General features: G+C 51.1%; 1 protein-coding gene across 1 annotated transcript; it reads left to right on the top strand.

Moving 5' to 3' along the window:
* The first annotated feature begins 1,642 nt into the window (after window positions 1-1,642).
* On the top strand, window positions 1,643-10,274 carry NAPSA (napsin A aspartic peptidase). The gene is made up of 9 exons (XM_032387982.1): window positions 1,643-1,811; window positions 5,155-5,296; window positions 5,385-5,508; window positions 5,700-5,818; window positions 6,167-6,366; window positions 7,350-7,472; window positions 7,715-7,859; window positions 9,603-9,701; window positions 9,910-10,274. Exons 1-9 carry the CDS (start codon window positions 1,738-1,740, stop codon window positions 10,147-10,149), a joined length of 1,266 nt encoding a protein of 421 aa, XP_032243873.1. The 5' UTR covers window positions 1,643-1,737; the 3' UTR covers window positions 10,150-10,274.
* Window positions 10,275-11,199: the final 925 nt, after the last annotated feature.

Here is an 11,199-nt window from a genome sequence, read left to right on the forward strand (position 1 = left end):
TGGGATCATGACCTGAGCCGAAGGCAGACGCTTAACGACTGAGCCACCCAGGCACCCCTACTACACAATTCTTTCAACTTTGTTAACTGCTTGAAAAATCTTCATAATAAATTGTCAGGGAAAATAAATAAAGCCATAGTGCTGTGCACTTAAGATTTGTACATTTTACCATATGTATGTTACATCTAAATTTCTCTCTCTCTTTTTTTTTTCTTTTTTAAAGATTTTATTTATTCATTTGAGACAGAGATACAGAGAGAGAGAGAGAGCATGAGCAGGCGGAGAGGCAGAGGGAGAGGGAGAAGCAGGCTCCCCGCTGAGCCAGGAGCCTGATGTGGGGCTGGATCCCAGGACCCCAGGATCATGACCTGAGCGGAAGGCAGACGCTTAACCATTTGAGCCACCCAGGCGTCCTTCTCTTTCTCTTTTCTTAAAGATTTTATTTATTTCAGAGAGAGAGCAAGCGAGAGCATGAGCGGGGTGAGGGGCAGAAGCAAGCTTCTGCTGAGCAGGGAGCTGATGCCAGATGCGGGGCTCGATCCTGGAACCCCAGGATCATGACCTGAGCCAAAGGCAGAGGCTTAACCAACTGAGCCACCCAGGCGCCCCACCTCTCAACTTTTCTTGAAGCCCAAGGTATATGGTTAAGTGAAGAAAAAGAAACACAAGTTACTGATCAGTAAGTACAGTCTGCTTTTATTTACTTAAAAAAATGTGCAAGCTGATATTGATTTGTAAATCTAAGCTAGAAAACCAAAACATCAAATAGTTTCTCGGGGGGCGCCTGGGTGGCTCAGTCGTTAAGCGTCTGCCTTCGGCTCAGGTCATGATCCCAGGGTCCTGGGATGGAGCCCTGCATCGGGCTCCCTGCTCCGCGGGAAGCCTGCTTCTCCCTCTCCCACTCCCCCTGCTTGTGCTCCCTCTCTCGCTCTCTCTCTCTCTCTGTCAAATAAATAAATAAAATCTTTAAAAAAAACAAAACAAAAAAAACAAATAGTTTCTCGGAAATGCTTGCAGCTCCCTGATCAGTGGGCTTGTCTAAAAATGCAGATTCTTAGGGCTCTATCTCAGGCTTTTGGAATCAGAATCCCTGGGAGTGGTGCCCAGGAATCTGCATTTTAACTAGATTTTCTGATGCTCATTTCATATTTGAGACACCAAGTCAATGTAAAAGGGGGCAGGCCCAGAGACAAAGACGCTGCCAACTATTTTTATGCTCTTTCGATGGTGATGGGGCTATGGGCTATTTTTATTGGCGTGTGTGTGTTTCAGTATTTCCCAAATAAACCCGTAAGAGTCGGGGGTCCCACTTATCATGGGCCGGAGCGCCTCTAGTCTAACCCTCCCCGCCTTCCCCCCGACCCTTCAAAAACACCCGCCCTTCCTTCTCTTGCCCAAGAAAACCCTTGTGGTTAATGAGTCTCAGAAAAGTGAAGTGAAATGAAAGTCATAAATAAGAGCGACCGTAGTGGAAGGATCGCCCCGCCCCCCCCCGTGGGAGGCCGCCCCTCCCCCACCACTGAAGTCGCGAGCGAGGCGCGCTGACACCTCCGCGGACCCTACAAAACTACTCCACACATTCCCTCCAGGAACACCAGGCGCTTCCCGCCCCCCGGCCCCCTTACCCACAGAGAGCCTTCCCGTCCCGGTCACCTCCGAACCCCGGAGGTGGGCGGGGCACAGGGTGGAGTCTCCGCGGGAAGAAAACGCGGACGGGTCTACACCGGGTCCCCAGAGATGTCCCGGCTACATTTCCTGCTGCTGCTGCTGCCGCCGCTGACTGTGGAGCCTGCCGGGGCCTCGCTGATCCGGTACTGGGGACCCCATCACCACCCCAAACCTGGGACGGACTCTCCCCCTCTTGCCCTTTAAGTCTGGGGGCCCCCCAGTTCAGTGACTCCCAAGCCTGGCATCCCAGGAGCCATGACTCCTATCTCTTGGGTTCGCAGATCTCCAAACGGGGCTCTCACCCCAAGAGGGCTTCTACCCTGATAGGTCCTAAGAGGGCAGCCCTTTCAGTCCAAGGTCCTCCAACCCGGAGACCCTCGATTGGGATGACTCCTTCTCTCTCCTCTCCAGACAAATTTTGGGAGGACCCCACAGATCCCACCCTGAGCTCTGATGATCTGGTACTGGGGTCTCCAGACATGTGACTCCCACACCCCAACCCAACAAGATCTTAGAGACTCAGAGCTGTGACTCCCCCAAACTTCCAAACTGTTTAGGTCTCAAGAAGTCCAGTTTTGGGGACCCCAGTGACCTCCCCCCTCCCCTGGCCTCTGGTCCCCCCCAACCCAAATCTCTCACTTCCTCTCCTCTCTTCTCCCATCCCCTGGAACTCTTGATGGGGGGGAGGAGGGTCCCCTTCCAAGAAACATTTTCCCCACTTGACATTCTTGAACCTCTCAAAGATTGAGTCATGGTGGGGGAGAGGGCACAGCAAAGATGTGAGTGAGGGAGCGGGGCTCCAAGGAGTGACTACAAGCAGGTACAAAAATATTAGCACACAGGATGTTTGCTAACCTGCTTTTTGAAACTAAAAGGTCACGGCCATTTCCTAAGCCAGCGCAAAGGGCGGTGATTTGCTGAGAGTCATTTCAGGACCAACAGCATCTGCATGATCCAGGAACTTGGTAGAAATGCAATTCTCAGGCTCCATCTTGGACCTAGTCAATCAGAAACTAAAAGATCTGAATTTCAACTCTCCGTCAGGGGTTGACAAACACTCAGCTCAAGGGCCAAATTCATCCTGCTACCTGTTTTTTTGCAAATGGAGTTTGACAAAACCCAGTCATGTTGTCCAGGGCCGTTTCCATGCTATACTGACAGAGGTGAGCAGTTGCAACAGAGACAGATGGTGGGCAAAGTCTTTACAAAAAACTTTGCCCATCACCCCTGCTCTGGGTGATTCCTCTTCCTGCTAAAGTTTGAGAACCACTGGCATAGAGGGCTACTTTCTCCTATTTTTTTTTTTTAATTTGACTACATAAACATTTTATTTATTTATTTATTTGTTTGTTTGACAGAGAAAGAGAGGGAGAGCACAAGCAGGAGGAGCAGCAGAGGGAGAAGCAGTCTCCCCGCTGAGCAAGGAGTCCAATGCGGGACTCGATCCCGGGACCCTGGGATCATGACCTGAGCCAAAGGCAGACGCTTAACCGACTGAGCCACCCAGGCGCCCCTACTTTCTCCTTTTTAGTGATTGAATGGATTCCATTCTATTCATGTTCCGTAGCTGAGCCAAGTCCTACCTAGTTGGTCTCCAGTTTTCAAAATTAGATACATCCTCATAAACACATCTTTGTGCACTTGTCCAGTGATCTCCTAGAGATGAAATTCATTGAACTGAAATTAAGTTGTGTACAATTTTAAGCCCTATGATACATACTTGCCAAATCATCCTCCAGAAAGTTTGTATCAATCTATAGCCCTGAGCCAACAGTGAGTATTCATGGTTCTTTGCCAATCTGCAGGGTCAGAAAAGGTTTCTGACTCTTGTCATTTGTATTCCTTTGATGACTGTTGGGGTTGAACATCTAACATAAAAAGATGTTATTTGTTTAGAAGCTGTTTGTACTTCTTTTGCCTGTTTATGTCCTTTGCCTATTTTCCTACCGAATGTCAAGTTTGCCACAGTTTCATTTCATGGCTGCTCAAAGAAGACACAAGACTCCCAGGTCAGAGACAAGGACAGGTTACTACTCTTGGCAACAGTAGTAGCCAGGGTATCCGTTCTCTGAACCCGTTCCCACAGGGTGAGATGAAGAGGGCTGGCTGAGGTGCACATGCAGTGAGGTGCAATACAGGAAAGGAACCCTAAGTTTAGGGAACTTGAACCTTTTATAATGGATCATAAACCTGCTTGCTCTTTGCCCCAGAGGGAGACACTGACTCTCCCAAGGCTGTTCACTAAAGGAAATCCTTGACAAAGTCCCTCTTTGAAAATGTGAGAGAACCTGGAGAATTGTCTCCCCAGTGCTGGGCTGTTTATCTTATTCTTATTTGTTTGTAAAAGCTCTTTGCATATTAAAGATATTAACTCTTTGACATATAACTTGTAATTATTTCCCCTAGATTTTAAAAAACTTTTTTAACAGCTTTGTGCATTGGAGGCAGGGAGTACAAAGGTTTAAAATTTTAGAGTCCCATTCATCAACATTCTCCCCAAAGATTTCTGATCTTGTTATCACGCTTTGAAAAGCCAGAGTTATTTAAACATTTTACTTCGTTCTAGTGCTCTTAAATATTACATTTCACGGGGCGCCTGGGTGGCTCAGTCAGTTAGGCGTCTGTCTTCAGCTAAGGTCATGATCAGGATCAAGCTCCACGTTGGGCTCTCTGCTCAGGGGAGAGTCGGCTTCTCCCTCTCCCTCTGCTCCTCCCCCACTCGTTCTCTCTCTCTCTCGCTCACTCTCTCTCTCAAATAAATAAAAAAAAATCTTAAAAAAATATTACATTTCACCTTAGGTCTTTGATTATCTGGAATGTAGTTTTGTTTTTTTTTTTAAGATTTTATTTCTTTATTTGACAGAGAGAGCACAAGTAGGCAGAGTGGCAGGCAGAGGGAGAGGGAGAAGCAGGCTCCTCGCTGAGCAGAGAGCCTGATTCGGGGCTCAATCCCAGGACTCTGGGATCATGACCTGAGCCAAAGGCAGATGCTTAACCGACTGAGCCACCCAGGCGCCCCTGGAACGTAGTTTAGTATAAAGAATGAAATTGGGATTTGGTGCTTGTCCCCCCCCCCCCCCCCAATAGTAAGGAAAATAGCCTCCTACATCATGATGAGAAGCATGCACGGGAGGGTTTTTGCAAAGGCTAGTTTTATGTTTAGGGTCTTTGGAAACCTTTGTGAATGTCAACTTCCTGAGGATGGCTTATTTTCTGTTATTTGGAATGTCTCTTATTGAAAGATTCTGGGAAAGGTCTGTTTGGGATGGCTCGCTCTTGTAAAGTCTTTGGGGAAATTTGTCATCATGGTTTGATATGTGTTTGGTTGGGTTTCCTCGAACGTTGTTATTGTAGGCTTTCTGGTAATGACAGTTATTTTAGGGCCATAGAGACATTCCCTTTATCATTATATCCTATTTGGAAAATTCTGTTATAGAGAGTCTCCAGGAAGAGTAGTTTCCTAACTGTCAGTATTCTCCCCCACAGGATCCCTCTCCGCCGAGTCTACCCTGGACGTGGGACCCTGAACCCACTGAGGGGATGGGGGAAGCCGGCAGTGCCCCCCAGTTTGGGGGCCCCATCCCCTGGGGACAAGCCCATCTTGGTACCTCTCTCTAACTACATGAATGTGAGTCATAGCCCCAGAGAGCCTCTGCCCTCCTCCCCGCTTAAGAAGTCAAGCTTTTCATTCCCCCTCTCTCCTGTTTTGCCATCAGGTCCAGTATTATGGGGAAATTGGACTGGGAACACCCCCACAAAACTTCTCTGTCGTCTTTGACACTGGTTCCTCCAATCTCTGGGTCCCGTCCATAAGATGCCACTTCTTCAGTGTGCCCTGCTGTGAGCTTTCATGGCGGAGAATAAGGCTACAAGGGTGATGGGAGAAGAGGGGGGCTGGTTCTTGGCTTCCCAAGGATTTTCGAGGCACTGTTCTCTTCTGACTTGCCTTCAGGGGTGACAAGGTCACAAAGGCAGGAGGCACTGGGGAGATTCCCTTTCCCCAGTGACACCTCCCTGGTCTTCTGACCTAGGGTTCCACCACCGCTTCAACTCCAAAGCCTCCAGCTCCTTCCAACCCAATGGGACCAAGTTTGCCATTCAGTATGGAACTGGGAAGCTAGATGGCATCCTGAGTGAGGACAGGCTGACTGTGCGTGACCACTGACCCCAAGACTTGAGCCTGGGAGAACCCCAATGTCTAAAATAATCTGGCTTAGGGAGGTGGTTTAGGAGGTGGGGTTTCCAGGGCAAATGGATGAGGCTTCTGAAGTAGGGGGCGGGGCTTCTTGGGTAAAAGGGGCAGGGCTTCTCAAGCGAGGGTGGGGCTTCCTGGTTAAAGGGGTGGGCTTCTTAAGTCCGGAAGCAAAGCATCCTAGGCAGTTGGAGTTGTTTTCAGAAGTCTCCAGGTATGGGATTCAGGCCTTGGTTTGGAAGAACTCATGGTTATGTAGGTAATGTCCTCCAAGAAGTAACTTGCCCCATTTGCATCTATCCCTAGATTGGAGGAATTAAGGGTGCATCAGTGATTTTTGGAGAGGCTCTGTGGGAGCCCAGCCTGGTCTTCACTTTTGCCCACTTCGATGGGATACTGGGCCTCGGTTTCCCCATTCTGGCTGTGGGAGGAGTTCGGCCCCCGCTGGATACACTGGTGGACCAGGGGCTACTGGATAAGCCTGTCTTCTCCTTCTACCTCAACAGGTAATGGGGAAGAGTCTACCTTCCTATGAGTCCTAGCCCCAAGAAGGACACTCTGTTTTCAGGAAGTCCCTTATCCAATAAAGGAAGTCTCATCCTCCACTCACCAAATCACCTACCCAATATAAGTAACTCCTGTTCAAAAGTCCCACTCACCAAGCAACCTTAAGACCTACTAAAGACACTCACCATCATTTCAAATGCTCCATGTTTCAAACCCAAACCAGGAAACTCCATGCCCTACCTACTCAACTTAGGAACCCCCTCTTCACTGTACAGAAAGCCCAAATGCCATTTGAGAACACATTCCAGAAGTCAGAAGTTACTCATTTTAATCTAAGACGTCCCACCTACCTTTTAGGAAGCTGGACCTTATGCTCAGAAAGCCCCAACCACCATCCAGGAAGTCCCCACCTTCCCTCTGGAGGCCCATCCCCCACAGGCATAAAATCTTATGCCCTTTCAGTTACCCTGATGTCCAACCCACTCAGGAAGTCCCATCTACCTCTGGGTAGATCCTCTCCTCCCCCACCTCCAGGAATCACTGCCCTTCTTCCCCGCCACTCTCAGCCAACTAGGAAGTCTACCACCTCTGAACTATGAGACCTACAATTCAGAAGGTCTCACCATACCCAGGAAGCCACCTCACTTCTACCCAAGTCACACCTGCCAGAGCCAATTCACAAACCCCAATGCTCCACTTAAATTCCACCCCAAAGGTTCTTATCTTTCACAGCCATATCAGGAAGTCCCATCCCCACTTCGGAAAGCCCCCAGGACCCTACAGTCCTGACCTTCATCGAGAACAGTCCCCTTTCTCTTCACTTCTTGCTTTGCTCCCAGTCCCAATATCTAGGCTCTGCCTGTATTCCGCTACCCGCACCTAGAACCAGGAGACCTTCCCTTGGCGGGAATTCCCTTCCTTGGCCCCTCCTGGGGCTGGCAAGGGAAACACCCAAGACACTGACAGCACTTTGTCTCTGCAGGGATCCTGCGGCCGCAGATGGAGGAGAGCTGGTTCTGGGTGGCTCAGATCCAGCTCACTATATCCCACCCCTCACTTTCTTGCCAGTCACGATCCCTGCCTACTGGCAGATCCACATGGAGCGGTGAGGGGCCTGGCCTTCTAGGTCTGGGAGGAATGGGCTAGAGCCTAATCTCCAGTGTCCTGGGAGAAAGGAGCTGGAGGCCTGGACTCCTGGGTCTGAGGGAGGAGGGGGCTGGGGACCCAGACTCCTGGGTCTGAGGGAGGAAGGGACTCAGTTAGGGCTGCTGTGTTTGAGGGAGGAAGGGCTGAGGGCCTGGACTCCTAGGACACTGGCTCCAACGTCCACCCCTTGCCCCCTCACAGTGTGAACGTGGACACAGGGCTGACTCTTTGTGCCCAGGGCTGTGCTGCCATCCTGGACACGGGCACATCCCTCATCACAGGACCCACTGAAGAAATCCAGGCCCTGCATGCAGCCATTGGAGGACTCTCCCTGCTGTTGGGGGAGGTGAGGACCCAGTGTCCGGTGGGGTTTTGATGGTAAACACTGGGCATGATGCTAGGGCCTGAGGGTGGGAATAGGTGGTTAAGAGGTATCCCAGGGCAAAAGGCACTGGGCATCATGAGTGACAGGCTGGGGGGTAGTGGGAGGGAGCAAGGACACCTTCTAGGCCTCTGCTGAGTGACTCCGGACAGGAGAAGATGGTGATGGAGGTTTATTCAGGACTGAATGGGAATGAGAAGCCTAAGGAGCCTGCAGAGGTCTGGGGAGGTGTGGAGGAAGCCCAGAAATGGTTAGCGGCCATCAGCCCTCAGACAGTATTCAGAGCCATGGAAGAGGGGAGCCCCTTCTGGGAGCGAGAAGAGGTCCCAGGAGCAGCCTTGGGGAACATCCACATAGAGTAGAAGTAGAGATAGGGCAGAAGCAGCCTGAGACACAGGAGAGTGGAGGCTCACAGAAGCGTGCCAAGAGAGTTTCAGGCCCGGAGGGGGGCCACGGTGCAACATCAAAGCTGCTCACTCACTTCTCTGGTGCAACATCAAAGCTGCTCACTCACTTCTCTGTCGGGGAGCCCTGCAGCTCTTGGGGTGGGGGCAGGGTCCTTCCAGGTCAGGTTTTCTGTCTCTATCCCTTTGTTCTTTGGCACTTCTGCGAGGGTGGAGAAAACTCCGTTTGTGGGTCTCCAAGTCAAATGCCTAGGACGTGGGCCTGTAATGAGCCAAGGGAGCCAGGGAGATCATGGCGGTTCGGTGTGGCTTGCCCGGGTTGGGATCCAGCTCTGCCACTTACGAGCTGTGCTGTCTTGGACAAGTCACTTAATGTTCCTTGGCCTCAGTTTCCTAACCTCTAAAGTAGGGTCACTAATACTCACCTCTTAGGTATGTTGTGGGGATTGAATCAATTAACCCACTTAAGGTACTTAGAACAATACTTCGATGCTGTCGTCTCTAAGAGAGATATATACACTCGAAATCAACTTCTCAACATTCCTTACCTTCCCAACAAGGTAATTACTATTGGTTTTTAAGGAAGATAGACTTCCTGGTAGTCATTGACATTACAGTCATTTACAAATGTAAACATTTACAATATTTACAGCCTAATATTGTATTCTTAGGTACTTGGGGGTGGTGGGATTGGAGGCAAACTGGAGAGCAGGTACCCCATCAGTCTAAAAAGTGCAGCTCTAGGCCACTCAGCTCCAGCCAAGTGTTTCCATGCAGGGAAAGCCAGATCTTCTGGTTTGCTGGAGAAAGCTGAAAACATTATCTGAAACCTCCTGGTTCGTGAATAGTAACACTCTTACTGTGTGTCAGGCATTCTTCCAAACTAACTCATTTATTTCTCACACAACATCTCTATGAAGTATTACTATCAACTACACCTTCAAATTGGAAAGTGAGGCACAGAGAGGTTAAGTAACTTGTCTAAGGTTGCACAGCAGCAGACGCCAAGGATACAACCTGTACCACCGTGGTGTACAGTTGGTAAATAATTTTTGAAACTCTAAGACAATTTCAATACAACTGTGGGCTCGGTGTCCCTCACGGGGCCAGCAGTTTTTGATCCACAAGTAGATAGAGGAAAAGGTTTGATCAAAAGGGAGTCTAAAGGAAGTGGCAATAATTATGTGTGTTGGGGGGAGAGCTGGGAAGGCTAGAGAAGGCAGCAGAGCTTGACCACACAAGGCCCTGAGCATCTATTTTAAGCAGGAATCCCTCAACTCCACTTGTTCCTCTTCTCCTTCAGTACCTCATCCAGTGCTCGAAAATTCCAACGCTTCCTCCAATCTCCTTCCTCCTTGGTGGGGTCTGGTTTAACCTTACAGCCCAGGACTATGTCATCCAGGTAGGTGGCCGTCACAAGTCAGAGTGATGCAATAAGATGTGATTTGAGAGGATGGAGCTAGGAATGAGACATCACCAGGACCGAAGAGGGGCCACAGAAACACTTCTGGTGCCCGGGATAGTGGGCGGGGGCAAAGCTCTGGCTCCCCGGGAAGAAGAGGAGGGTTCGGTGCGCGTGACACCCAGTGGCCTCTCTTGTCGCCCTGCAGATTGCTCGGGGTGGCGTCCGCCTCTGCTTGTCTGGCTTCCAGGCCCTGGACATGCCTCCGCCTGCAGGGCCCCTCTGGATTCTCGGCGATGTCTTCTTGCGGTCCTACGTAGCGGTCTTCGATCGCGGGAACCTAACAGGCGGTGCCCGAGTGGGGCTGGCGCGCGCTCGCTCTCGGGGAGCAGGACCACAAGGGGGTGGGCCCGCGCGGGCGCAGTTCTCCGGTTGGCGCCCTGGCTAGGCGCATGCGCACCGAGTGGTAGCCGAGGCCCAGCCACTCAGTAAAAATCCGTTATTTACATTGACCCTACCTGGGTCCCCCCCGCCCTTTTTTTTTAATTTTAAGCGCACGAGTTTTGGAGAGAAAAATAAGTGTTCAGCTCTCTGGAGTTGAGGAAGAAAGGAAGGAGAAAGGAATCATTCCTTTTCTCCAGTGCAGGGCTCCCACCGGTGCGGGGGGGGGGGTCCTTGTACTACGAATCCCATGAAGCCCTTCGCCTATGCCGCCTATAGACAAAGGCGCCCGGCACCGCGGAGCATCACGGACCTTGTATTCCAGGCCGTGTTCTTTTGCCGGGGGCGGGCGCAGCCACAACATGCGTGGGAGGCGACAGGTCGCGACGGCAGCGACAGGTGGCAGTGGGGGGTGGTGGCTGAATCGTAAAGGGCTTTCCAACCCTTGTTTTAAGGGGTGGGGATGAGATTCCCGCAGACTTCATTTTCTGTTCTTCCTCTCTCCCCTGGGATTCTGAGACCCCTGGGTCCGCCATAAAGGCGGGGCTTGAAGCCCCCGGGTTGGGGGGAGCTGTGCTGTCCCTCCTCCGGCGATGATGTCATTCCCCCCCCTCCGCAGCCTCTTGCTGCCCTGAGCTGCCGGGGCTGGGTCACCCCTCCCCCAACGCTATCCCCGGATTCCCCCATCCCCGCCCCGCCTCGACTTGGGGTGAGTACGGGGGAGGGGGAGAAGGCACAGGGTCCGGGGGCGGTAAGACGGCCCAAATCCCAGTTTTGGAGGTGGGAGACCCGGGAGATGAGGACTCAAAAATTACAGCGGAGAGATTCTTCCTTAATAACGAGGTTTGGGGGCCAGGGTTCTTGGAGGGTCTGGGGAACCAAGGATCGTAGGCAGAGAGTCTCCATATTTTCAGCTTTAGTGCTCAGGAGACCCTCTTTCCTAGATTTAGAACTGATAGGAATGGGGGCGGAGGAACGAAGCTGGGGTCCTAGAAATCGGGAAGCGGGAGACCCTTTCCCAATTCCAGGGTCTTGGAGAATGGGGGAGGGGAAGTTA

Source organism: Phoca vitulina, unplaced genomic scaffold (assembly GCF_004348235.1).
Source record: "Phoca vitulina isolate PV1807 unplaced genomic scaffold, GSC_HSeal_1.0 scaffold52, whole genome shotgun sequence".
Lineage (NCBI taxonomy): Eukaryota > Metazoa > Chordata > Mammalia > Carnivora > Phocidae > Phoca > Phoca vitulina.